The sequence below is a fragment of the Natrix helvetica genome, assembly GCF_964273705.1.
Source record: "Natrix helvetica genome assembly, chromosome: 1".
Taxonomy (NCBI): domain Eukaryota; kingdom Metazoa; phylum Chordata; class Lepidosauria; order Squamata; family Natricidae; genus Natrix; species Natrix helvetica.
In genome coordinates, this window is record NC_138548.1 from 333,972,474 (window position 1) to 334,000,368 (window position 27,895).

Here is a 27,895-nt window from a genome sequence, read left to right on the forward strand (position 1 = left end):
TCTCTCAAATGTGCAAGTGTACGAGAAAAGCAGTGGAAAAATTACATTAGCTCTGCACTAATGAAGTGACTCAATGTAAGAATAAAGAAAAAAGTATCTTAGTTAGAGAAGTAGTAAAGCTGGAAAGATGCCAACCCATAGGCACCAGACCATTGCATACAAAATTGGATTCTGAGCATGTGCCTTAATGCTCAGATTATAATATATCCTCTCTAACCAGTCTAAAAGGCTCAAAAGAATTACTATCTAGCAGAGGCTGAATTTGAGAACAAAACAGAAGGTCTATAACGTACAATGTATAAAAGACTACTATAATGTATAAAAGGGTTGGAAGGGACATTGGAGGTCTTCTGGTCCAACTCCTGCTCAAGCAGGAAACCCTATACCATTTCAGACAAATGGTTGCCTATTCTCTCCAACCCTCCAGTGTTGGAGCATCCACAGCTTCTGGAGACAAATCATTCCACTGATTAATTGTTCTGTCAGAAAATTTGTCCTTAGTTTCAAGTTGCTTCTCTCCTTGATGGGTTTCCACCCATTGCTTCTTGTCCTGGTTTGGAAAATAGCTTGACTCCCTCTTCTTTGTGGCAGCTCCTGAGATATCGGAACACTGCTATCATGTCATCCCTAGTCCTTCTTTTTATTAAGGTAGCTTATACCTTCCAAAATGTTAGGAGAAATGTGTAAAAATTAACAAGTTCAGAATAATAATGCAGCTGCTAACAAATAGATACATTGAGAAAATTTACATAATTATTTTAAGGAATTGTAATCGATTTCCTCTAACACCTGACACCACCTAGTCAACCGAGCCTTATCTTGCACAAATAAGGTCAGATTTAGTTAGTGCCAGCTGTGGTAGAATTGAAGGGGAAAAGTGAAGGGGATGACAGTTAGATAGTGTTAGAGAATAAGAATTTGGACAAACTCCAGAAGACAGTGGAGGATGGGGACAGGTGAGGCTGTCGTGCTATCATCTACTGGGATCGGGAAGAGTTGGACATGACATAGCAACTGAATAACAACAGCAAGCTATGGTAGAATACCACCAGAATATTCCACCTGTATGGACTAGCATGAGCCTTGGTGGCACAGTGGTTAGAATGCAGTACTGAAGGCTACTTCTGCTGGCTGCCAGCAGTTCGATTCTGACCGGCTCAAGATTGACTCAGCCTTCCATCCTTCCAAGGTCGGTAAAATGAGGAGCCAGATTGTTGAGAGCAATAGGCTGACTCTGTGAAACCGCTTAGACAAGGCTGTAAAGCTCTGTGAAGCGGTATATAAGTCTAAGCGCTATTGCTATTGTCAAATTATCATGCTTTGGACACATTATGCAAAAATGTAGCTCTGGGGAACTCTTTAATGCTGGGAAAAGTGGGGTGGGGGGGAAGAGAACCACCAGGAGAAAGGAGATTAAGGTGACAATCCCAGTAGCAAAGGGTGCACCTTTAAAAGATCTGAAGGATCAAGTTGGGGGCAGATTGAAGACCTCTAAGGTACCTTCCAACTATTCTCTCATCATCTTCATCCTCCTCTATCCTATTCTAATTGGACTGGAAAGTCGAAAAAACCTTCCAAAAGAAGGTAATGGGAAACCACCTCCGTACTGTTACCAGGTAGTCCTCAACTTATGACCACAGTTCAGCCCCAAAATTCTGTTGTTAAGTGAGACATTTGTTAAATGAGTTTTGTTCCATTTTGCAGGGACAAGGAATGGGAATTCTTGGCCATCGTACAACTATTATCCAAGTACATTAAAATAACCCCAGGAAAGATCTTGAGCAGATAAAAAAAAACACACACACACAAGCATGTGAAGATACTTCAACAAAACGGACCTGTGAGCAAGGAAGAAGCTAGCAGCAAATCCAGGGTGAAAAGAAACCAAGGAGACATTCGAGTTCTCCTAAAAAAAAAGACGGAAATAAGGAGAGGCACGCAGCCTCTTCGGTGACCCTTTTCATCGCACATGCTGGTGATTTTGCCATTTATGCAAAACAAATTCCTTAAATCCCTGATTTCTACCAGCAGGAAACACCATAAACGCGGCGGATAAATACGGAGGCAGCGCCATCTATCGGTCACAGTCTCATAATGCGAAGGGAGGCGTGCAAGTGGCCTCATTTCCATCAAGGAATGCAGAAAAGGAAGAGATGTTTATAAAAACCGGACCTTTGCCTGGATGATCATTTCCTTCTCCCTCTACATCCAGGGAACCACCAGAGTAAAAAGTAAACTGGATCAAGCAAAGGGGCAGAAAGGGTTACAGTTCCTTCCCCCCCTCGCGCTTTGCAATGAGCAAGTAACAACTTGCCGGGAGAACGGGTAACCCAACCAGCCGCTTGAAAGCCATTTGGAAACTAAACTCTTTGGGCTCAATCCATGTATTCTCTCGCGTCTGCTTTATTCTTCCGCCTTACGAGGACCGCATCCCCTTTTAACCTTAACCCCGTCGCAAATGGCACGCCACGCATATGGGGCACGCAAAGGCGTAGAACCGGAGGAGTCGGATGAACGTCGCAATGACCGTACCTCTTGGTGGCGCGCCCAGACGGATGTCGGAAGCGTCCTGTCGGAGCATTCCTTCCGTTTCCGGGTGGCGGGCTGAGTCACTCTATAGTCTCCGCTGCTCGCTGGCTGTTTGGTTTCCTCTCCGTGCCTGTCACCGACCGGCCTTTTTCCCCCTACCTCTCTCTCGCGCCTTTCTTCCTCGCCGGGATGCCGCTGGAAAACCTGGAAGAGGAGGGCCTCCCTAAGAACCCCGACCTCCGGATCGCGCAGCTCCGCTTCTTGCTGAGCCTGCAGCCGCAGAGCCCGGACCCCGCCGTGCGCCAGGAGCTCATGGCCGCCATCCGTCAGCACGGTAAGAAAAACGGGGAGACCGACAGCCTTTGCTTCCTAAGGTTTTTGCCCTCCCGCCTCTATTTAGGGGAAACTTTAAAACCCAAACATCGAAATGAACGAGGGGAAAAACCATTCAAGTAACCTGAAAACTAAATTTAAAGTTTCTTAAAGGTAAGAAAGATGGGATTTATTATAAAGGGTTCTTTTCACACCTGCCCAAAGGAGGAGGGACACGCCTTTACTCCTCTTGCTTAGTAGGGAGTGGGGAGCTTTCTGTACATGCTCTGGGGGGGGGGGGGTAGGAAGTTGTCCTCAACATACAAAAGTTCATTTAGTGACCGTTCAAAGTTGCAACGGTGCTGGGGGAAAAAAGTGACGTACGGACAGTTTTCACAGTTACGACCTTTGCAGCATCCCCGTGATCAAAATTCAGATGATTGGCAAAAGGTTTGGTCTTATGACCGTTGCTGTGTCCCGGATCCCCTTTTGCCGACCTTCGGACAAAAGCCAGGTCAATGGGGAAGTCAGATTCACTTAATGACTGGGTTACTAATGTGTCAACCGCAATAATTCATTTGACAGCTGCGGCAAGGAAAGTCATAAAAATGAGGCACAACTGACTTTAACCAACAGAAGTTGCTTAGCAACGGAAATGTGGGGCTCGGTTGTGGTTTAAGTCGAGGGCCACCTGCATTAAGTTGAAGCGTCAGTCTGAGTTTCTGCTTTGAACCCATCTAAACGTGGGGAATATGTGCTACCCTTTTCGCTATGAGGTCTCTCTGTCAAACCTGCCATTCACAGTGACTCAAAATTGTACCTGCTAGTTTTCCTCTCCCTGGGATCATAAGGAAGACACTGTGCCCTTCTTCTGTGTAACATCTCTTTGGGTGCTTGGAAAAAGATTGTGACCACCATCCCACCCACTGCTTTTCAATGTTGCCTCAGCCTTTGTGACTTAAGTTTCCAGTCCACTTAAATTTCCAGTCCCCTCATCATCTTTCTTACCTTTCTCTGCACTTGGATTCTCTCAGTCCTTCTGCAAACGCAATGCCCAGAACTGGATATTATACTGGAGATGGGGTGGGAGGTGGGGGGAGATGTCTGAGCAGGCCAAAGTAGAATGGCTGCTTTCCAGGGGTAGGAAAATACATTTCTGCTAAAGAAATATGGATCGTTTTAGCAGCCATGTCACGCTGCTGATGGATATTTGGCGTGTATTCAGGTATGTAATTCCCAGATCATTTTTGCAGATGACATGAGCAGGGCAGGTAGATCTCTTATCCTATACTTGAGCGCTTGGATCCCCCCTCCCCCCAATAAATGTATTTATCTTAAATGTGTTATTTTGTTTTCAACACATTTCCAATTATCAACTTTGCCTTTGTCTTTTAGATCCAATTTTATTCCATGCCTTTTTGTTTTTGTTCAGAGCAAAACATTATTGGACAAATATATATATTTGTGTTAACAACCCCTGGTATGCCCAAATATGGGAGGAAGCTCACTACTCCCTCTTTCTGCTCATTACAGAAAACATCCAGGCAGAAAACCATATTTTTCGAATCCCAGTAAGGGTATGGCTAGCTGATGAGAGCTAAATAGCTTGAAATGGATCTATACTAGTCTACTCAGATTTCTATATTGCAGCAGGTAGTTCATATAATTATCTCCTGTGTTATTTGAGTTTATTGCTTTCTGTCTTCGTCATCTGCTCTTCCACACTTCCCTCTTAAGGAAACTCTATTGTGTATTTATTCCTTTGCTCTAAGTATTATTATTTAGCTAACTTTCTTCATAAATTGGGGCGGCACTGTGACTCTGCAGTGAAGATACTGGGCTTGAAAGCCGGCAACCCGGGTTCAAGACCCAAGCGCCACATGACAGAATGAGCTCCCATCCTCACCCAGCTCCTGCCAACCTAGCATTTTGAAAGCATGCACATGTGAGTAGATAAATAGATACCACTTAGGTGGGAAGGATGACCACAGAAATGTCTTTGGACAGCGCTGGCTCCATGGCCTTGAAACGGAGATGAGCACTGCCTCTTATAGTTGGCAACGACTAGCTGAGTAAAATTCACAGAGACTCCTTCATGAATTGTCCTATTGTGAATGTGATCACTTGGATATAAAAACTCTGTTCTGAGAGATATCATGTGTAGTATTGCATGTGACACAAACTTTGCATATTTATTCAGAAGGAATCTTTTGAATTTTGTGAGGGTGCTTCCCTGCTTTACACATACTGTAAATGTAATAGAAAAACTTCAATGTACCTCCAGATAGAGGTACCTGGAGGTAGATGTACCTCTAGGGAGTATTTTTTTTCCACTTGAACAAAGCAAGCCTATGGAATCTCCAGGCACAATCGCCTAAACAAAGATTTGAAGCATCTCAGTCTAATCAGGGCTTTTCACTGGTCCTATATGAAAACATTAGCTGGAGAAAATGCTGATTTCATTTCCTTTTATGTTGCTCTAGTTCTCATTGAAGATACGATTTTTATCATATTGTTTCTGGCTATTTTTTTTTTTCAGATATGGCCCCATATTATGAAAGCCTCTGCAAATCCCTTGACTGGCCGGTAGATACAGATTTGTTGAATAAGATGAAGAAAGCAAACGAGGACGAGTTGAAACGCCTGGACGACGAATTGGAAGATGCAGAGAAGAACCTGGGAGAAAGTGAAATCCGTGATGCCATGATGGCCAAAGCTGAGTATCTCTGCCGAATTGGGGACAAGGTAAGTTTTCACAAATTGCCAAAGGATTTAAACCTGGATTTTTCTATAGTGATGCCCATATTGAAAATGAGTATTAAGTATGAGCTGCTCATACTTTTAATACTCATACAGAGTATTAAAACTGAGGGCCACGCATGGCTTTTGAATGCTGTGCTGCACATTCCAAAAACCAAGAGACTAGAAGAAAACCTACATTTGATTTGTTTTACGTTCAGTTGAAGTTAGGTTAGTAGGATTAGTCTCCAATCCAATATTTCATAATTTTGTTTAGCCACATTTAAAAAATTACAATTTGTTCTGGGGATCTCCCCCATGGTTGTCTGGCTATATCTAATACCAAACAACTTGTTTGTAATGCTTTCAGAAGCTGCTATTATATATGGGGGTCATAGCATGTTATAAAATACAATAAAAAGGCCTTTGGTTTATACTAAGAAGCTCAGCGAGAAAGACTGTGTGTCAGATAATATCTTTCCACTGATTCTCACTGGATTACTGAGTTATTCTGAAAGGCTATAGATTCCCCACCTCTTTGCTAATAGTTTTGTTTCATAGAAAATACTTGTTAATACTGTGTGGAGGGAAATGGCTGGTAGCCTGGTATTCGTATTTAATACAATACAATACAATACAATACAATACAATACAATACAATACAATACAATACAATAGTAGAGTTGGAAGGGACCTTGGAGGTCTTCTAGTCCAACCCCCTGCCTAGGCAGGAAACCCTATACCGTTCCAGACAAATAGCTATCCAACATCTTCTTAAAGACTTTCAGTGTTGGGGCATTCACAACTTCTGGAGGCAAGCTGTTCCACTGATTTTAGCTAGCCAGAGCAAAAATACATATATTTTGTCATCATTTTAACTAGATTCTTACTTTACATGTCAGGTTTGGAGGAATTTGGAGACCTTCTTTACCGAGTAAGGTGGGAATGCAGTAATAAGTAAAACTTAATGATTGCTATGTATAGATTTTTTTCTGTCTGATTTTTTTTAACCTCATTCTTGTGGGTGAAGAAAGAGAGACCATTAATGCTGTTAATGAATGGGAAATAAAGAGAAATAGAACAATCTGTCTAGGGTGCTTTAAGTTGGGTTCCTTTACTGAGGAAGGAATTGCACTCTTTGGCTTAAGTAGACCTTCCTACTCTGTGATTGTGTAATGCATCTGGGGTTGCAGAAATGCATGTGTGGATCACAGTCTAGTTGGCATACTAAGCTGGTATGTGACTTTGGACCCGGCTGAAAACCCATTTGTTTTCTTGTGCTTTTCAAGTCCACTCTGCTGGCCTATTTTTCTGTTACTGTACACTCTTCTAGAAAAGGAAATTTTTGCTTGATTTTAGAATTAAGGGCAACAGGTAGTAATTTTTGTTGTTTAACTCTGTACCTTCCCTTGGGTTTTCTGAAATTGGTGGGGGATAATTCTAGTGAAATGAACTACTGGAAGTCTGACCTTTACTCGAAACACAAGCATAAACATTGAATTGGAAAGTTGTTCTTTTTTAGTTTAGTTTGAGGTGATGGTGTTGATCAGTAACAATTAAAGCAGGGTCTGATATCACTGTGGTAGTATAAAACATGTTTGGGATCCTTAGAGCAAGTTGTATTTGACCTGTGGTTAGAATGCAGCATTGCAGGCTAATTCTGCCCACTCCCAGTAATTCGATTCTCACCGATTCAAGGTTGACTCGGCCTTCCATTCTTCTGAGGTCAATAAAATGAGGAGCCAGATTGTTGGGGGCAATATGCTATGACTTTGCTTAAAGCACTGTGAAGCGGTATATAAGCCTAAGTGCGTTTGCTGTATGTAGTCATACACATCTTGTCTGTCTTTGCCGTTTTTCCTGTAGGAAGCTGCTCTAACTGCCTTTCGGAAGACCTATGATAAAACTGTTGCTCTAGGACATCGTCTGGATATTGTCTTCTACTTGCTGCGAATCGGCTTGTTTTATATGGACAATGACCTTATTACACGGAACACTGAAAAGGCCAAAAGGTATCTTTCCTGCCAGAATGAGAGAATCGGGAGAAACTCTCTATCTAGGGGATTTCAACATAAATGTCGGATAGTCTGATTGCAAGTCAGTGGGACTTTGTGTCACACAAAGGCTGACATTCAGGAATATTCAATCAATGAAAAATGTCAGAAAACCTGGAAAATGCAATTGTATCATTTAAAAATTATGATTTGGGGAGGGGGGAAATGAAATGTAGTATGTGATGGTTAGGAAGGGTAGCTTTACTTTTAAAAACTGAAATGCATTTTGTTTCTGGAGAACGTCATTTTATGGCTTTGTTATATTTTGTTCATTTTTAATATAACGGCTTGTACAAGTTGCTCATAACGTAATCAGGTTATTTTAAAATATTCATAAAGTATTGTACTCTTTTGGACAGTGATACTTTTGCATTAATAATGCCTCTACCCCATTTTTCCTACAGGTCGACTTAACTATCATAATTGAGCCTAAAATTTTGGTCATTGTGTGTGATCATAATGCAGGTCTCCACATGATCTCGTCCAATTTTATGGCTTTTCTTTTTTATTTTTATTTTTGCAACAGTTAAGTGAATGCCACAGGCATAAAGAAAACCCATTGTTCACTAAAGACCTTTTTATTTTTTATTTTTGAATAGACACAAACAAACAAGACACAACAAACACCATAAAACATATTCCATTACAAATTATAAAAAGTGTGTCAATTGGTTACAAAGAACTTTCGTGCATCCCTTCCACAGTCATCACCTATAATCCATATCAAATTATATATTTTACATCAAATATATTTATATACACTATCATCATACCTCATCCTTCATATGACTATAGTTGTTTTAACACCCCTTTATAACAAATATTCCAAAATTCAAAGCAAAACCACATAATGGCATTCCATTGTCTACTTTCAATATCATCCAACAACATTCTATCTTTCTGAAACGTTCTAAATAAAAATTAATTATGTTTGATAACAAAGTTTCTAAACCTTTCTTAATCACTGTTTACAATTTATATCCAATTTCAATATTATAGGCTTTCATACATAACTAAGTTTCAAAACTTTCTTTCATGGTCACCATTTAAAATTTATACCAAATTTCCTCTTGTCAAACCAATATATATGTATACATTATATCATTATCAATTATTTATCTAACTATATCCATGATCAATCCAATTTCGATATTATAGGCTTTCATATATAACAAAATTTTTAAACTTCCTTTCATGGTCACCATTTAAATGTTTATGCCAAATTTTCTCTTGTCAAACCAATACATATGTATGCATTATATCATTATCAATTATCTATCTAGCTATATCCATTATCAATTCATTTTTAACATAATGCTCTAATTTTAACTATTTAGCTAGTATTTTGTTAGTAGTTTTCATATCTCAACCTGTGTCTTTCCAGTAGTAGTACAATCTTATTTCTTTTGCGTTATGTGGGATTAATCTTCAGGTTATTTCCTTAATCAACTTTGTGTGGACTTCTCTTCGCACCTTGTTGCTTGTTGCATGTCTTATAAATTCTCGAAACCCTCCATCAGCTTCTTTAATCAGCTTATCTTTGGTTATCGGTAGTGCTTTTGTCAAAGTTCCTCTCCTTAAATCCATCAATTCTTCTCTTTTTTTCTCCTTCTATACCTTGAAATCTGGGGTAGAGCTCCTTTCCATCTCTCTTCCCTTTCAATGTTCCATTCTTTCCATTTCCAACCACGCTCAGATCACTGTCAATATCCACAGTTATCTTGCCCACTAGAGACCTTTTTGTTTTGGCTGGAAACCAGAAGTAAACAGTGGTTCTTTTGGGGAGGGGATGTAAATTGAGGTCGTGGGACACTAAACGGACATAAATGCACACTTGTTTTCGAGTGCCCAAAATGTGATCATGTGACTGGGGGTGGGGGGCTGACTCAAGAACTTTGAATCCAGGTTATTAGTCCCCTTCTGGGGGGGTCTGTTGTAAGTGCCGCGCGGGTAATCATGGGATGTACTAGATACTCCCATATAACACCTCTCCTGCGGGAGCTGCACTGGCTACCTGTGGCTTTTCGGGTGCGTTTCAAGGTGTTGGTTATCACCTTTAAAGCACTCCACGGCATAGGACCTAGTTACCTGCGGGATCGCATCCTACCCCATACATCCCTGCGACCAATTCGCTCTCACAGGGAGGGACTCCTCCGGGTGCCGTCCACTAGGCAATGTCAGCGGGCGGCGCCCAGGAGTAGGGCCTTCTCTGTGATGGGCCCGACCCTCTGGAATGACCTCCCCCCCGACATCAGAACTACCACCGATCTCCGCTCCTTCCGCAAGAAACTCAAGACCCACCTGTTCCAATATTGGTTGCTTTATTCCCTTTGCTAAAAGCCCAGGTGTGCAGCCTGTGGAAAGAAGTGTTTCAACCAGGAACCTATTATTGAAGGAATGTGTACCTTCACTCTGAGCAGAAGCAAAAGAGTTATGTGCCAGAACGCAGAGATTATATAGGTGTCAGGTTTTATGCAGCAGAATTGTACTTGTGACTTGTCTATTTACTGGTAGTCCTTGATTTACAACCACAATGGAGCCCAATATTTCTGTTGCTAAGTGAGACATTTGTTAACTGAGTTGTGTCTCGTTTTATTACCGTTCTTGCCACATTTGTTAAGTGAATCGCTGCAGCTAAGTGCGTAACATGGCTAAGTGAATCTGGTTTGCCTGTTAACCTGGCTTATTAGAAGGTTGCAAAAGCTGTCCACATGACCCCAAGACCCTTCAACGCCATCATAATTATGAGTCAGTTGCTAAGCATCTGTAGTTTGATCATGTGACCATGGTGGGATGCTGCGATGGTGTGAAAACCGGCCATAAGTCACTTTTTCCCGTGCCATTGTAACTCTGGTCACTAAATGAACTGTCGTCAGTCGAGGACTACCTGTATTCAGCTACTAACGCTACAGTATTTCAGATGTAATGCGGATTGCAGATTAAAGGGTATCTCTCCTTTTCTTTGAAAGTCTTATAGAAGAAGGAGGAGATTGGGATCGTCGGAATCGGCTGAAGGTCTATCAAGGCCTTTACTGTGTGGCCATTCGGGACTTCAAGCAGGCAGCCGAACTTTTCCTGGATACCGTTTCGACCTTTACGTCTTACGAACTTATGGATTACAAAACGTTTGTGACTTACACAGTGTATGTCAGCATGATCGCATTAGAAAGGCCGGATCTGAGAGAGAAGGTAGGGTAAATTGTTTAGTAGCAAAGAGAAGCCACAGAGTCTGTGTTTCCTCTGATTTTTACACCCCCCTCCTTACCCTCCTCCCCTCTTCTTTGACCTACTTTAGGTTATCAAAGGAGCTGAGATTCTGGAAGTGTTGCACAGTTTACCCAAAGTGCGGCAATATCTTTTCTCCCTCTACGAATGTCGGTATTCAGTTTTCTTCCAGTCGTTGGGTAAGAAATAGTTTAGCTTTATGCTTTTCTGTGAAATCCTAAATGGTTGTGAACACTTCATAATCTATCGAGTAACAGACTGAGTTGCTCCGATGCTCATATCTCATCTTTGAAGGCCAAACCAAAACTGCGTGAACCATTCCCAATTATGGGCGGGTAGCAGAAGTGAATGCGAGGTTTCTTACAAAAATGAACGGAAGCTGTTTGCAGATGTGGCCACTTTACAGGGCAGTGGACAAAGCAACAAAGATGGCAGGAGTTCTTCAGAAGAAGGGGAGGGATGCAAGTGAGATTGGACATTGGTTTTCAGATGGGGGGGGTTGCACTTCTAGAATAGGTACAGTGCAGTGGTGGGATTCAAAATTTTCACTACCAGTTCTGTGGGCGTGGCTTGGTGGGCGTGGCAGGGGAAGGATATTGTAAAATCTCCATTTCCAATCCACTCCAGGGAAAAGTTACTGCAAAATCCCCATTTCCTCCCGATCAGCTGGGACTCGGGAGGCAGAGAATAGATGGGCCAGTCAGAGGTGGTATTTACCGGTTCTCTGAACGACTTAAAATTTCCACTACCCATTCTCCAGAACTGGCAAGAACCTGCTGAATACCACCTCTGGTACAGTGGATATAAAAAGCCTACACACCCCTGTTAAAATGCCAGGTTTTTGAGATGAGGGGGAAAAAAATCAAACCAAGTGCTTTGGATCATTATATTGAAAGGTGAAATTCCTCTTCATATTTAACATTTTAGTTGCCTGAAGCTTTTTTTTGTTTGTTTTTTGTTTTGCCAAAAGTGACTGATATTTGAAATTGTTTATAATTTCCCCCACCTTGACTAAAGCCCCAGTTCCAGCTGAAAAAAAAGCAGCCCCAAAACATAATGCTGCCAACTACTTTGCGTCACTGTGGGTGTGGTGTACTTTTGATGATGTACCGTTTTTTTTTTTTTTTTTTTTAGCCAAACATACTTTTTGGAATTATGGCCCCAAAGTTCAACCTTGGTCTCATGAGAGCACAGTACATTTTTTCCGCATGCTTTTATCAGACTTAATTTAATGTCTGTAAAGCATTGCCACCCTTTACATGCTGTCTTTCCCATTTCAGCCAGTGTAGAACAAGAGATGAAGAAAGATTGGCTGTTTGCGCCACATTATCGTTACTATGTTCGGGAAATGAGAATCCACGCCTACAGTCAGCTTCTAGAATCTTATCGGTCCCTCACCCTTGGTTACATGGCGGATGCTTTTGGAGTCTGCGTAGAGTTCATAGATCAGTAAGTATCAATTGAAAATATTAAGACCTGCTTTTTGTGATCCAGCCACATTGAAACCGAAGAGAGCAAACCAATTTCTTTTAAAATTCTAAATAGTTAGGATTAATGTTATTTAGTTGAAGAGATTCGTAATAAAGATGGCAAGGTTAGGGGAGATATGATAGCAGTGTTCCAATATCTCAGGGGTTGCCACAAAGAAGAGGGAGTCAAAATATTCTCCAAGGCACCTAAGGGTAGAACAAGAAACAATGGGTGTAAACTAATCAAGGAGAGAAGCAACTTAGAACTGAGGAGAAATTTCCTGTCAGTTAGAACAATTAATCAGTGGAACAGCTTGCCTCCAGAAGTTGTGAATGCCCCAACACTGGAAGTCTTTAAGAAGATGTTGGATAGCCATCTGTCTGAAACGGTATAAGGCAGCGATGGTGAACCTTTTTTGGCTCGCGTGCCACAAGTGGGGGAAGCACAGGGGGGTAGTGTGTGGGCGTGCCGCACCCATAATGCAATGCGTGACCTCCCCAGTGCGCATGCGCGCACTACAGGCACTCCCCCCCCCATTTTTTGCATGCTTTTTTTGCCCTCCCCAGGCTTCAGAGGCTTTATAGGAATCTCGGGAGGGTGAAAACAGCGTTCCCCGCCCCCCGGAAGCCCTCCGGAGGCTTCAGGGACCTTCAGGACGCTTCCCTGAAGCCTCCGGAGCAGTTAAAACGAACCTCCGAGCAAACCGGAAGTCTGTTCCCAAACTTCCGGTTTGCCCGTAGGGCTGGTTTTTTGCGCTCCGGAGGCTTCAGGGAAGCTCATGAAGCCTCTGGAGGGCCTCGGGGGGTGGAGGCTCTTTTCGCCCTCCCCAGGCTCCTATAAAGCTTCTTGAGCCTGGGGAGGGCGAAAAATGGCTTTAAAAAAGGGCGAACTCAGCTGGCCAACACGCACATGCGCGCTGGCCAGCTGACAGGGCAGCGCCTCGTGTGCCCTGACAAATGGCTCCGCGTGCCACCTGTGGCACCCCTATCATAGGTTCACCATCACTGGTATAAGGTTTCCTGCCTAGGCAGGGGGCTGGATTAGAAGACCTCCAAGGTCCCTTCCAACTCTGCTATTGTATTGTATTGTATTAAGGTTAATTTTAGTGGTTGGATTCTGTCCATGGTGGCATGTGCCTCTTTTTATTGATAGAGCCATTCAGTGCCTAGTGTTAGAATGTTGAATAATTAAATTATACAAGATAAGAAAGACCCTGTTTCATTATTGATGGCAGGACATTTTTTCTTTGTGGCTTTCTTGTGACGTATATTTTCATGGAGGCCAGGAATAAGAAGTTCCAACATGTGATAAATAAAACATAGTGCCATTGGTTATGATAACGGACACAACCATGAAACAAACATAAAAGTAAGGATTGGGCCTTATCCAAAGGAGAGGGTAATGGAGAAATGTTTAGGAGATTTTGAAAAGTATCTTTATGAAAGCTAGTAGCTACATGTTGAGTCTAAGCTCACTCTGGCCAATTAGGTTTAACAAGAGGAAACTTTTAAGGTCTCCAGCAAATTATTTAAATTTCTATTTCACTCTGTGGGGAACATCGCTTGATAGATCAACTTGGACTCGGCTTCTGAACTGCAGAAAGCTTATGGGGGTGGGGGTGGGGTGGGGAGTTATGCTTTTTGAGTGGAAATAGAAGCGGGTTTATTTTCCTTAATTTGGGCAGGGGAGAAAAACTCCAAGCAGTTGGCCACGAAGCATGCATCCCTGCAGTAAACAATTACAAAACAATGAAATAAATATATACAGTATATCACAGAAGTGAGCACACCCCCCTCACATTTTGTAAATGTCCTAAGTACATCTTTTCATGTGACAACACTGAAGAAATGACACTTGGCTACAATGTAAAGTAGTGAGCATACAGCTTAATGTGCTGTCCCCTCAAAATAACGCAACCCACAGCCATTAATGCCTAACTGCTGGCAACAAAAGTGAGTACACCCCTAAGTGATAATGTCCAAATGGGGACCAAAGTATCAATATTTTGTGTGGTCACCATTATTTTCCAGCACTGCTTTAACCCTCTTGGGCATAGAGTTGCCAAAGGAGTCTTCTTCCACTCCTCCATGACGACATCACAGAGCTGATAGATGTTAGAGACCTTGCGCACCTCCACCTTCCATTTCAGGATGCCCCACAGATGCTCAATAGGGTTTAGGTCTGGAGACATGCTTGGCCAGTCCATCACCTTTACCTGCAGCTTCTTTAGCAAGACAGTGGTCATTTTGGAGGTGTGTTTGGGGTCGTTGGAATCCTGCCCTGAGGCCCAGTCTCCAAAGGGAGAGGATCATCCCTAGCGCCGCGTAATGGACTCAGTGCTGGCTCTTCAGTTTTGAAACAGAGATGAGCACCGCCCCCAAGAGTCGGGAACAACCAGTACATATGTGCGAGGGGAACCTTTACCTTTATAGTTACCCAGTGAGGGCCTATTGGTATGTTCCTTGATTATGAAAAACAAAGTCAAGGTTAAAAGCCTTGGCGGATAATCTATCGTTATAGCATGCGCTTACATTTACCCCTGTGCCGTGCATACCCAGTGGTGCTCAAAGGAGCCCTTTATTTTTAAAAGTGTAGATAACTACTGTACACTCACAGGTTAAGCAGCAAAAAAACGGAACATGTGCTGCCACTAAGCAATTTTCCTTCCCATGTGGTTTTCTAATTGCAGGTCTTAAGTTTCAAAGCTATAAACAATCAGGAGAGCAGCATTTAATTAGGCCCTAGCTGCAGCTTTGAACATTTCCTGACATGTCTTTGAGGGGAAAGGGACTGTTGACTGCATGGTGTTAACATTGGCTGCACTAGGTCAATATGGCAGACTTCCTCTCCTCCCAGTCTTTCTAAAAGAAAGAAGCAAGGCTAATTTATACTGGTTCTAAAACACCAGACATTTTAGATGTGTGCTGCTACAAAGGGACTTTGCAGTGGGGGGTTGTTCAGATGGTCTCCTGAAATCATCAATCTGAGTATAATACAAAAGGATTTTTTCCCCCCCTCAAACAGGGAACTTTCAAGATTTATTGCTGCTGGGAGACTACATTGCAAGATAGACAAAGTCAATGAAATCGTAGAAACCAACAGGTAGCTGTCAAGTTTCTTATTGAATATTGTTTAAGGAAGTGGCATTATTTGGACAATAAGAGTAATTATTAATCATTGTAACAGTAACATTACAAGATTTGTGGATTGTAAATTGCTATTCTGCCAATTGTGTTCTAAAATATACATACCTTCAGTTACTTTCTCATCTGGGCCAAATTTGAAATAAATATGTAGCCCCAAATACCTTTGCTTTTTTCTGGTTGTGATCTTGCAAGGGAAGACCAATAGTTTATATGAGTCTTATTCATAGACTTCTTAGGATGACAGTTTGAAGGCCAACTGGTGTTGGTACAATGTCTCAATAATTTTTCTTTTGTTTTCTTATTGTAGGCCTGACAGCAAAAACTGGCAGTACCAAGAAACCATCAAAAGGGGAGATTTGTTGTTAAACAGAGTGCAGAAGCTTTCTCGAGTAATTAATATGTGAATTTTTTTTTAAAAAAAAAGTAAAACAAAGGAATGCACCATTCAGTCAGAACTTTTCTGGAAGTAATTATTCCTATATTATATAATTTGTACTGTAGGTAAGGAGATGTAACCATGATGTAGTTAGGGCTTTTGCAGTCTTATTTCATTGTGTAAACAACTGAACTGTATGACTATTCATGTTTTTCCGATCATTGTCATTTATTAAATGTACAGTACGGTTGACTGTCCTGTTCTCGAGTTACGGAGTTTAATTTAAAGCTTAGTAATTTTTGTTAACCGGAGGCTGAGCTGTTTTGGCCTTTGTGTTTTGAATGAGAAGGTGAGACTGACCTTTCTCAACTTTTTTTTTATAATAGAAAGAGAACTAGGAGGGCACTTTGGCCAATTGGCATGACTACTAGATCGTTGTGTTTTACTCCATTAATTTTTCAGATAAAGATACTGAAATTCATAGGCTTCATCTAGCAACAATCATTAATTCAAGCCAACCTTATTATGCAGGTCAGGGGTGTCAAACTCTATTTCACTGGGGGCCACATCAGGTTGTTTGACCTCAGGGGAGAGGCTGGCCATGGCTAGCTCGACATCACTCAAGTTGGGGGCGCCTGTGGTGGATTGAGTGCTCTGCCAGTGAAAACACCCTCCCGAGCTCCGTTTTTGACTGCAATGGCCTCCTGCAACTCTCTCCCAACGTCCATTTTTTCTGGTAGAGAAACCACAGGCCGGTTCTTTGCTGTTTCTAGCGCAGTCCCATGGCCAGATCTAAGCACCCCACGGGCTGGATCCAGCCCCCGGGTGTTGAGTTTGACACCCCTGTGCTAGGTGATAAAAGATACTTTTATCTGTTCTCAGATATTTGCTTTATTGGATAAGCCCAAAATCTAACGCATATTTTTCCCCTCAGTCAATTTCATACCATATGTAATGTTAGGCATGTGCCTTTTTTTAATGATCTGGAACCCCATTTTTCATTATACCTTTTTGCAATAAAGTGAAACCTTCATTTGCTTCTTTTTGTGTTAAATACAGCCATAATTATACTCCTGATTCCATATTATTTATGAACATATGAAAAAGCACAGCTATCCTTGGTGACATCACAAACCATCCCACTCACTGCTTTTTTTTTTTTTTTGGTTTGGACTAGAATTACAGGTTTGTAAGACCTTTCCATATTGTCCAGGAGTCTCTGAGAAGTGTTTGAGCTTCTCACATTGTGTAATCAAGTCTTGTTTCTCATACTAAAAAGCTGCCAGAGACTTGTCAGTATCACTTTTATTTGCATTTAAAGAAACAGGCCAAGAACAGAGCTGGGGTTATTGTCAGACAACGATATTTATTGGATTTTTTACACCCATCTATTACTTTTATATATAACTCAAGGCCGCAAAGGTACCTAATACTCCTTTCCTCCTCCTGTTTTTTCCACCACCACAATCCTGTGAAGTGGGTTGGGCTGAGAGGATGTGGCTGGCCCAAGGTCACCTAGCCAGTTTTTCATGCTTAAGGCGAGCGTAGAACTCAATCTCCTGGTTTTAGCCTGGTATCTTCACCACTAGGCCAAACCGGCCTTTACAAATACATATGCCCTATTTGCATAAGTATGCATTGGTTATCTTACGGATATGCATGACTAAGAAGGGCACAGAAATCTTTTGGTTCAGTCCTAATGTAGTCTGATAGGATCAACCAACAAAACTACATGGTCAATAAAACAATTTAGCACCAAGTAGCAGCATTCAAGCGTTTGATGAACTGGATTTGGCTTCTGTTCCATGGGCTTCTTTGCACTACCTAGATTCTAGGTCCTAGAACCATGATGGCAAACCTATGGCATGTGTGCCACAGGTGGCATACAGAGCCCTCTCTGCGGGCATGTGTGCCGGCGCTCCAGCTCAGGTTCACCGTGCATGCATGCATGCCTCCCGCCAGCTGATTTTTGGGTCTTTGCCACACATGCGCAGGGCGAGAAGGTTGCGTACTGTGCACTGGAGGCGGAGTGCAGGGTGGTGCAGCCCCCCCCCCCCCATGGCCTGTTTTTGGCTCCAGGAGGCTGCACGGAGTGGGGGGAGCATATGGTCGTGTGCATGTGGGGGGGAGCATATGGTCGTGTGCATGAGAGGGTATCATTCGCACATTGCATTATGGGTGTGGGTGCTCGCTTTCGGCACACGATAAAAAGGTTAGCCATCACTGACCTACAATGTGGGCTTTGTTACCTAGAAATGTTTTAAGTGCTTCATATGGTGACACATGACCTAACAAGACAGTGTGACACATTTTTGATACATGTATTTTCTTCGCTACAATTCCATCCAGAAAATTTTAACATGCTTTGATTGACAGATTCTTGGAGCCTTGGAGTTGATCAGTTTGATCATTCAGTAGTTAATATGTTATTTTGGCCATAACTGTTCCAGCTTTTTAATGAGGACTGAGCAGCAGTGATTGTTATTGCAATTATCAAGAAGTTTTCAATCCTTCAGAATTTGGATGGAGTTAATATTTTATGTCAATGTTTGGGCAGTTTCTGGGGAAAAGATACTGATTTAAGTGAGTTGACTTCCAGTACTAACAGCAGATGGCAGCATCATCTATGTCCGCCAGTTGCTTAAAGAAGAAAAAAACAACCTACTTTTGAGACTCTTAGTGGGTTCTTAAGGTGTTGATTCAAACTGCCTATTTCTGAGATATTCGTAGTGACTATCGTCTCAAACTAGACAAATAGTTGAGATAGAGAAAAGATCAGATTTAACTTCATATGTTCCATCAAATTATTTTTAAAAAAATGTTTAATTGAATGGGAAAAATGTTATTTTGTTTTGCCATCAACTAAGTACTCATTGTGACATATAACTACAATGCATTCACTAAGGATCCCACAGTGATTTTTAGCACCAATGATTTTATATGAGACACATGGTGAAGGTATCTGGATATTATTTGGCTGCTGGATTTTCATTACAAAGTTCTTGGGAACAATGCCTATACTATATAAAAGAAAGAAACCAATAGTTGTGTGTCCTTTAAGACAATTACAAATTTTACCTAAAATTCAATGATGAGTTCTTCACCTTTTATATTGCATTTTCATTGGGTTATGAATTGACCCTCCAGAAAAAGCAGGAGAAAATTAGGTTGGCACAAATGAATTCTCGTTTTCTGTATTTTCTGGAGGACATTTCACTTACTGTCCTGGTCTTGAACAAAAACAATTTTCAACACCCACTAAAGTGAAAACAAAGATTGGTCCTTCCATGTCCATTTCCAATGAATTGGCAAGGTTACCTCTTCTCCATTATAATCTATAATTAGCGATGGTAGATTTATTCACTTGTCATTTGAAATTGTTTTTTTCCTGTTCTACTACTCTCCAAACAGCCTCAAATTAGTGATTAGATACAGTAGAGGTGCACTTCATGTGTCCTGATGTTTCGAGCAGACAAGAGACAACTCAGCCTGGTATCATGTTGCTTCTGTTTTGTGTCTACCTGATTTACAGGTAGAGGTAGGAAGATGGAGACAGCTATAAAAGACCTTACAAGTTTAAACCCTCTTTTGCATGTTATGTTTCTAGAGATGCCCATATCTACTTAATTAGAAATAGGGTTGGAATTCTTCACAGAAATAATGGCATATCTCTTAGCTCAGACCAGGTTTTGTTGATTTCATTATGAAACAAACATTGTGCATCTCATAAAGACAACCTATTTTTTTATTATTATTATTATCTTGGTTTAAGTCACATTTTGTTTATTCTGCAAGCTTATTTTTCTGGTTATGAAGCAAAAGCACAACTTTTTTTTATAAATAGTATAAATTATTTTATTTACAGAAACCTGTTACAAAACAAATAGACTATATATTTTCTTCTTTTAAATATCCAAAGTAATTTTTTCTACCCCATGACATTTGTTCATGTACTATACAGCAGCCAACACAAAAAGTTCAGCTCTGAGCAGATGCTCTTGAATATGTATACAAATTATCAAACTATTCACACATTTTACACAGGAGATTGCTTTTCCCCCACCCTCTCTATGGAGCTAGGCTCAACTCCAAAGCAAGAAGCTTCCATGGCCTACATTCTCATTGACATTATGTAGTGCTCATTAAAAAATAATAATAATAAACACCTTTCATAAAAAGTAGAGTATTTTGCACAAAGCATTTAACATAGGTTTTCTGCTGAAGGAAAGCAGAACAATCTTCAAGTCCAATCCCCTTCGCTTTACAATTACCAATCCCCAAAAGACAGAGACAAAAAAAAAGGATACTTGGCAATAATAACTCTTGCCGGAAGACGACTTACCGGAAAATGGTTGGAAAAAAATCACACAACTGAGCACAAGCTCACTTGGGGGAAGGAGGGTGGCGGGGCAGGAAGTCTTCACTGAAATGAACCGGGATTTGAACCGCTCTCGTTCATTTCGGTGAGGATCGTGTGTAGGACAGTGGTAGTGGCTTGTGTAGGTAGCTCGTAAAATTGCTTTGGGAGGTTTAACTTTTTTTTTCAGTAATACAAATTGTCAACCATCTGTATCCTTAAAAAAAAAGTTCTATCTTGATTACAACAGAACTACGGCTCTCTGAATTCACTCAGTTGAAAGCCTACCTAGGTGCAGAAGAAGAAGCCCTTGGCATTGGTTACGGGACCAAGGACGTATTTCAGTTGGATCATTTGCAAGTTTTATTCTCATTCCCCTGCATACTCTCTTCCTCATTAATGGGAAAGTCACATGGAGGTGGGAAAAGCAAGCTCGACGTTTTTCCTTTCCTTTTTAAAACAGAACATTCAAGTCTTTAAAGGAGAAGCTGTCTAAAGAACAGTCCAAGCTTAAAATCAATATATATATATATATATATATATATATATATATATATATATATATATATATATATATATATATATATATATATATATATATATATATATATATATATATATATATAATCAGGCACTTTCAGTTTTTCCATTAGTTTTTAAACCATATAGACACTCACACCTGTGTGCGTGTATGCGGGCACCAAGGTATGCTCATACACATACACACAAATGCTACAATGAAAAAAAAAAGCAGTGTGTCACAACTAAATGTAGTCTTCTGGAAATCAGGCAATTGTAAGCTATGCTGTATATACCAGAGTAGGTCAACGACATGCCACCCGATGCGACCTGGCCTTGCTGCTAAGAATCGGAGAAGCTGAGGGCACAGGACTTTCACTTGTATGTAGCAACTCCCAAGACAAGGGACAGAATGCCCTCCTCCCCATTCCCCAGACAGAGGCATCCCTTAAAAACTGCAAAGTAGGCATGTTAGCTATTGGCTTGGCAGTGAACCACTTCAAAATTATTTTTTAAAAAAGGGTATTTGCTTTTTTTTCCTTTTTTAATTAATAAATACTAGATGATTTTTCAATTGTACCAAAATTGGATATAAGAAAAAAAACCACGACCTGTGCAAAAATACATATTTAAATATGTACAATCAATTAACAAAATATGTCTTCTGAAATAGGGATACTTCAATATTTATAATAGAACAAGAAATTCCAAAATAAAGGTACAAAATTAGGGGTTTCATTATTTTTTTGTATATTTCTTTGTTCACCATTGCAACATTTTTTTTATTATTATTTTTTTAGGTTAAGAAAACTGCAGGAGTCATAATGAGAAGCAGGGAAGTCTATAAAAATCGTATCTCTTAAATTAAAATCATTCTAACAACCCAGTCACTGCAAATTTTGCAAGATAAATTAAATTTGAAAGTTCCTTAATTATTTACAATGAGAATGTTGTCAGACAGTAAAAGATTCAAAAACAATTACTCCATTCATTAATAAGCTCCCAAAAATGGAATATTGTTTGCCTAATCGTTGAGCAAGTCTACACTTTGAGGGCAGGCATAAATTAACATCTTCCGCTTCTATTCATAGCAAATTATAAAACTATATGCTTTAAAAGCCAGATGCAAGACGTAATTCCACCTTAGAATGCCTTTTATGCATTTAAGCCCTACTGAACGCACTGGTGAGCTCTGTGCAACAACATGGCTGTGTTTGTGTGAAGTTCCCAGTGCTTTCAACATAGCTTGCAGCACAGGCATTCGCAGTGGGAATTCGGTCCATAGCTGTGCAACCTATTTAAATTAAACACTGTTGAACTTTCCATAGAGATCTGCATGTTTTAAGGAGTTTGGGACTTGCTTTGATATGCTCAGAGTAACAGAATATTTATAAAAGAAGTATATTTTCGAGTACTTAAAGCCACTAAGATTTAACTCATGGAAAAGGTCAGCCTTCAAAGGTAAAAACCAAATTGCACTTGTGATTGAAGATACCTTACACGTGGGATGGAACCTATGTCTACTTTCTCTGCCAGGCAGATACATTACTTTGGTTGTTCCTTCCCACGTTCCAAATAAGCCAATTAAGAGGTCTTCACATTTTTTTTTTTTACAATATTCTCTATCTAACGAAGGGTGGTTTAAAATTCCCCTTTCTCCAGAATGCAGTCACTTTTAATATTTGCATAATCATCAGTGTCCATAATATTATTCCTTTACTTTAAAAAACAACAACACCCCAACATGATCGTTTGTGAATTCAAGGCTTTAGAGTTGTCTGCATAGAGTCTTGTTTCTTCACTGTGTTTTTAAATAATTCACTAGCAAATTTCATGTTGATTTGAAAATCTCAACAGGTAAAAATCAACCAAGGACAACAACAACAACAAAAAAAAAGACCCCAAGCATCTACTGCTCGTGGTGGCTTTAGAATCCCTGATGTGCACTGCACCACCGTAGTAGGGAGAGAGGAGGCTGGGCTGTGTGAATTAGATAGGCTCAGATTGTCTAATCTCAGCAAAATCTGGTGCCCATTTAAGGCAGAAGTCTACAGGCGTATTTCATTGAGAACATCTTCACAAGCCCTGCTGTGAGTAGATTCAGATGACCCCTTTCCTTTCTCAGTGAGTGTTAACTTTTTTGACCATGTGGTTCTCAAGTGACAGGCATGAGATGGAATTGAACGGCCTGGAAGATTGGGTGTTGAGTCCACAAGTGCAACAGATTTGCAGGTGCATCTCCGAGAAACTGTGAAAATGCAACCATGCTAAGAATCTGATCTCGTTGAATGTGATTGCAAAAGAAAAACTCTCACTGGGGAGGAAATGACTGTCTGAATCTATACTTCAAAACACACCCTATTACAAAAGGACAGGAAGTGCATTTTTTAATAGAATTGCAGAAGGAAAATTCCCCATGGATTATGTCCTATGGTTTGGATTGATCGTTTCCTCTCCCTTTCAAACAAAACACGTAAAATTCTAGGTTGTTTTTCAAGGTTCACTACTCTTACAATCAACAGATCACACAGTAGTGTTTAAAGCCCTTCCAACTTTCCCAATTTTTTTCCTTTTTGCTTAAAAGAAAAAGGTATCAGTGGGGACTGAATGACTCATTACCCCTCTCCCCCTGTTATAAACTAGTAATGCAAGGGGCAAATTTAATACTGAGCTCAGAACCTGAACTGGCACTTAATGCAGTCATCAGAAAAAAAAAATCTGAAGGTGGACTTCAGAAAAAGGTGATTTGGTTGTGTGAACAAAGTTATCAATTTGCTGGAAAAAAATATTTCAAGAAAAATAGCACAGAAAATTTAGTGTTACAGATGATTGCAATTTAGGTTTTTTTTTTAAAAGGATTTTTTTTTCTTTTTGGTTTCATTTTTCATCCTTCCCCACCCACATCTCCCCAAAACAACAAAGGCGTATGGCATACAGTATAGGTCAAGAATATATTCTTTGGGAATAAGTTTTAGAGGTCATTCACCATTTTGGATTCAAGAGTTTTGCATCGGTCTGTGTATCAGAATCAAAGCAATTTTATTTAAGAATCAAGCAGGTACCATCCTCCTCCAAAGAATGCCATTGCGCAACCTTCATTCCTTTCAGTGGGTCTCGCATAGGCGCCCTACACAACCTCCACTGGAAGGAATGAAGGAGATGAGGCAGTTATGCTTGGTGGACAACTTCCATTAGGAAAATTGTTCTGTACCATGTGGTTTCACAATTTAAATATGCTTTTTTTAGTTTTTGAGTGATGACCCCAAACTTGTGTTTTGTTTTAAGAACTCCTGTCAGCTTCTTATCCCAAATTACTTATAAAAGGCTGGGCAAAATGTAGACTTTCATTTCTAAATTGTGCTATTTTTTAAAATTATTATTTTTTGTATTCCAATCAAGGAACATTGCTATAAAACACTAAAGCCATATTCCCTTCTGGAGGGCTTTTCTGTCTGTTTTATTGTGCCTAACACATTTGTGCCCCCTTCTGGAAGGGTTTTCACTAGGACAGTGCCAAAAGAGCGGTTAATTAGGCCTATGACACTATCAGTAAAGAAAAGAAAACACAAGTCCATAGTAAATATTCTTTCCCAAACACTGCTTTGCCCAATCAATCTTGTTTGAATTAGTGGCAAAAATGATGTACTCCTGTAAATAAAACCTCACAGGGATGTGTAGCAAGCAGTCCAGACCACTGGTAACACTGATAGGAATAATCCTGTGGCTGAACGGCAATCCAGTGTCCATTTCCAATCTCTGTTGCTACAGACATGGCTTCAGGGATTCTCCTTGATTGAGTGACAGACTAGTAGATTTCCACACCTGAGAACTGTGGGAAGCTGGGAGAACTCAAAAGGCATCAGGGAGTCCAGAATTTCCAGATGGAGATTTTCTTTTCCTGCTTGTAGTGAAAATAATCCAGTTCTGTCATGGTACTGTCAACTGCTAGGGACGTGCCTTTGGCTTTTACACAAATGGAGATGGAGAGAAAGAAAAACAAAAGATAAATATAATGTCTCAAACCATACCTAGTTAACACAATTGGGGATACAAGGGTCATGCTTTGGCAGAATCTGGGAATGAAGGTTAACAGTGAAATATGGAGAAGAACAAGGTTTGTTTTGCTTATTTCCATTGATTAACATAAATTGTTAAGTCCAGAAAGCATTTACCATATTTTTCGGAGTATAAGACGTACCTTTTTGAAAATCTAGGTGCGTCTTATACACTGAATACAGCATTTTTTGCTTCCTGAAACCCCACCCCCTTTGCCAAAATGGCCATTCATAGCTTTTAGGCGGCTTTCAGAGAGCTCCTGGGGGCTGGGGAGGGCAGAAATGAACAAAAAACAGGCCACTGCCCATTTTTTGCTAGTTTTTTGCCTCACTCAGAGCACTCTACAAGCTTCCTAAAGGCTGTTCATGTCCCCCTTAAAAAAAACGGGCCCATTTTTGCAAAATACAACCATCAAAAGGGTCAAAAAATCACAGAAAGATTTGTGAAACATTAGTTAAGTTTACTGATCAACAGCATGACTTTTCAAAAACGTAATTCAATATATTCCTTTAGCAATATGGTTTCCTTCCCCTAATTTATTATGATTTGCTAGTCCCTTCTCATATCAACAAAAGTCCCCCTACCATTACCAGGCCATAGTCATTCTGTTTGTAGTATTGTTACCGGTTTCAGAAACTACTGATCTATGGAGTTAAAATATTCATGTGATTTATTCATGTAATTAATGTAATAATTGCTATCACACTGATTCTGTTCACTTTTTTCAGCGGTTTCTCAGACATAGAATCTACTGATGGCCATGAGAAGGAAAAATCCACAAATGCACATGAATCTTTTCCCTTCTCTAGCTGGTGAAAGAAAAGCCATACATTAAAAAAAAAAAAGGGGGGGAGGCACCAGCAAATTATGTCATTTCTCTTCTCAAGTCATTTATGCTGGAAGATTCAACAACTCTGAAAATATGGAATGCATTACATCCAAGTTAAGTTACTGTGAAATATACGTTGATTTTTTAAAAAGATGATAAAAAATACAGCCAAGATATCTAAAATTTAATTTTATAAAAAGTCTTTAACAGAGTAACAGAGTTGGAAGGGACCTTGGAGGTCTTCTAGTCCAACCCCCTGCAAGTTATACTTTGTTTTCAAATATACGCAAAGTTTTAGAATGACACCACAATGCATCCGCCTGTTGTAAGCCTGAGCCAAGTTAAGATTTCATACCTGATGAAGAATAGAATTGTTCATCAATCCTTGTGTCCCTGGGATTGCACCAGTGTGTTTTGTGTGAATGTTGTTCACCGGTGGCAATTTGGCAATCTTGCTTGCTTTGCTGCTGCTGCTGCTGCTGCTTAGGCTACTTGAACCAGGCCCGCCCTTTCTTTTTTTTCCTATGAGTTTATCTAGGGAAGGATGTGAGTGTGAAAACCCGCCATGCGAGTTTACAGTCAGTTCGCTGGACTGGTGAATGAACGGTCCCAGCGAGAGGGTAGAATCGCCGCTGTTCACCATCACGCTCATTCGTTTTATCGATTCTGCGGGGCTCCCCGTGGGAGGCCCCCTCCCTGATTGGTCATGCTTGAGGCTAAGCGAGTTCGCTTTACTAGTCATACAGTTGAGGCCAACACTGTGGGATGAAGACATCACAGGAGAGTGAAAAGAAGCCCCCGAGTTTCCAGAGTTCACGACGCAGGTTTTCCTAAAGGACTCCGTGGAATGAGAAGAAGCTGCTGGCAGCGCAGAACTGTTCTTACGCTTCTTTCCTGAGCTGCCGCTGCCGCTGTTGCTACTGTTACTGTTACAGTTGGCGCTGCTAGCAGAAATTTCCTTAGGCTTAAAAGACTTGCTGGATTTAAATTTCTGAGGTTTGCTGGACAGAGGTGAAGGTATTGAGGAAAGCACTGGAGGTGTTGAAAGGGATGTAGACCCTTGTCTTGATTGCATACTGCAGGCGGGTTCTGCGGCACCAAAACTAGCAGGGTTGGCATTGAGCGTAGTCCCATGGGATGGTACTGATTTGCCACTAAGAGATAAACAAGAGGGAGACACAAGTACTGGAGGGGGCACAGCAGTTGTGGGTAACGTGGAACTGGTCGTGCTGACACCGTACTGTGACGCGGGCATGGCACTTGTCCGATGGGGAGCACGGATGGATGCTGAGTTGCTTGTCGCGGGAGGAATCTTCCTAGAAAGCAGAAAAAAAAATCAAAGGATATACTTCAAAGACCACATTATTTTGCCTGTTTTCAAAGGTCAACTGAACATGACTCAGAAGATACAGCGAAGACACTTGCATAAACCAACTTCCTTCTGTAGGCACATGTGGATGTAGAATAGAACTCTGGAAAAAGACTTTAAATCTAAATTCATTAAGGTTTGTTCTTCTTAGGATAGATGCTTAAAAAAACCCAAGTCCTGAAGTTTGAATAAAGGAAGGAAGGTCCAATTTTTTTCTTGTTTAAGCCTGATGGACTCTGGCAAAGAGATGCTATAGGAAAGTATATACATGTGTTATATCAAAAGAGAAGGGAAAGAAAAATTCTAGGCCCTTGGGCCATAGAATTTATTAGATCCACCAGCTGACAAACACTATAGTATGCCTCCTGCTATCCAGTACCTGTAAAGATGAATAAGATAACTTTTATGCTGCAATGAAACAGCAAATAACTAAACAAAATTTTAATCACAGAGGACTCAATTGTTTTGTCTCCATAATCTTTTCTCTCTGCCTCCAAAAACCAGTTTCATTTCCAAGAAATGATCAAAGTTTGTAGCAATATTTTAAAGGACATTTCTTGCTATTTCACATCCAAAATTCTATACCCATGATGGCGAACCTCTGGCACGCGTGGCACAGGTGGCACGTGGAGCCATTTGTTAGGGCACGCAGGGCGTTGCCCTGTCAGCTCCAGCATGCATGCCTGCGGTGTCAACTGACTTCAGCTTTCTTTTTCGGCTGTTTTTTACTCTCTGCAGGCTTCCCTCCGGAGTGCAAAAAATGGCCCTACAGACAAACTGGAAGGCCGTTTTTCACCCTCCGCAGGCTTCAGGGAAGCCTCCTGAAGGCTCTGGAGAGAGAAAACGGCCGTACGAGCAACCCGAAAATTTGGGAAGAGTGACATCCGGTTTGTCTGTAGGGTTGCGCGCATAAC

The 27,895-nt window shown here is 40.8% G+C and overlaps 2 protein-coding genes across 5 annotated transcripts in view; one reads left to right on the plus strand and one right to left on the minus strand.

Annotated features, from left to right (window-relative positions):
- Positions 1-2,581: 2,581 nt before the first annotated feature.
- Positions 2,582-16,118, plus strand: PSMD6 (proteasome 26S subunit, non-ATPase 6). The gene is made up of 8 exons (XM_081942833.1): positions 2,582-2,863; positions 5,381-5,586; positions 7,447-7,592; positions 10,604-10,823; positions 10,930-11,038; positions 12,140-12,308; positions 15,354-15,431; positions 15,783-16,118. Exons 1-8 carry the CDS (start codon positions 2,719-2,721, stop codon positions 15,877-15,879), a joined length of 1,170 nt encoding a protein of 389 aa, XP_081798959.1. The 5' UTR covers positions 2,582-2,718; the 3' UTR covers positions 15,880-16,118.
- Positions 16,119-19,746: 3,628 nt separating this feature from the next.
- ATXN7 (ataxin 7) overlaps positions 19,747-27,895 on the minus strand; it is a 146,843-nt gene continuing 138,694 nt past the window's right edge. For all 4 annotated transcript variants that reach the window (XM_081942794.1, XM_081942796.1, XM_081942793.1 and 1 more), the window contains 2 exons: positions 25,968-26,928; positions 19,747-24,690 (listed from right to left, as the gene is read on the minus strand). In XM_081942794.1, the coding sequence (XP_081798920.1) occupies positions 24,673-24,690; positions 25,968-26,928 (979 nt within the window). In that variant the 3' untranslated portion in view covers positions 19,747-24,672. The remainder of the gene's footprint in view (positions 24,691-25,967; positions 26,929-27,895) is intronic.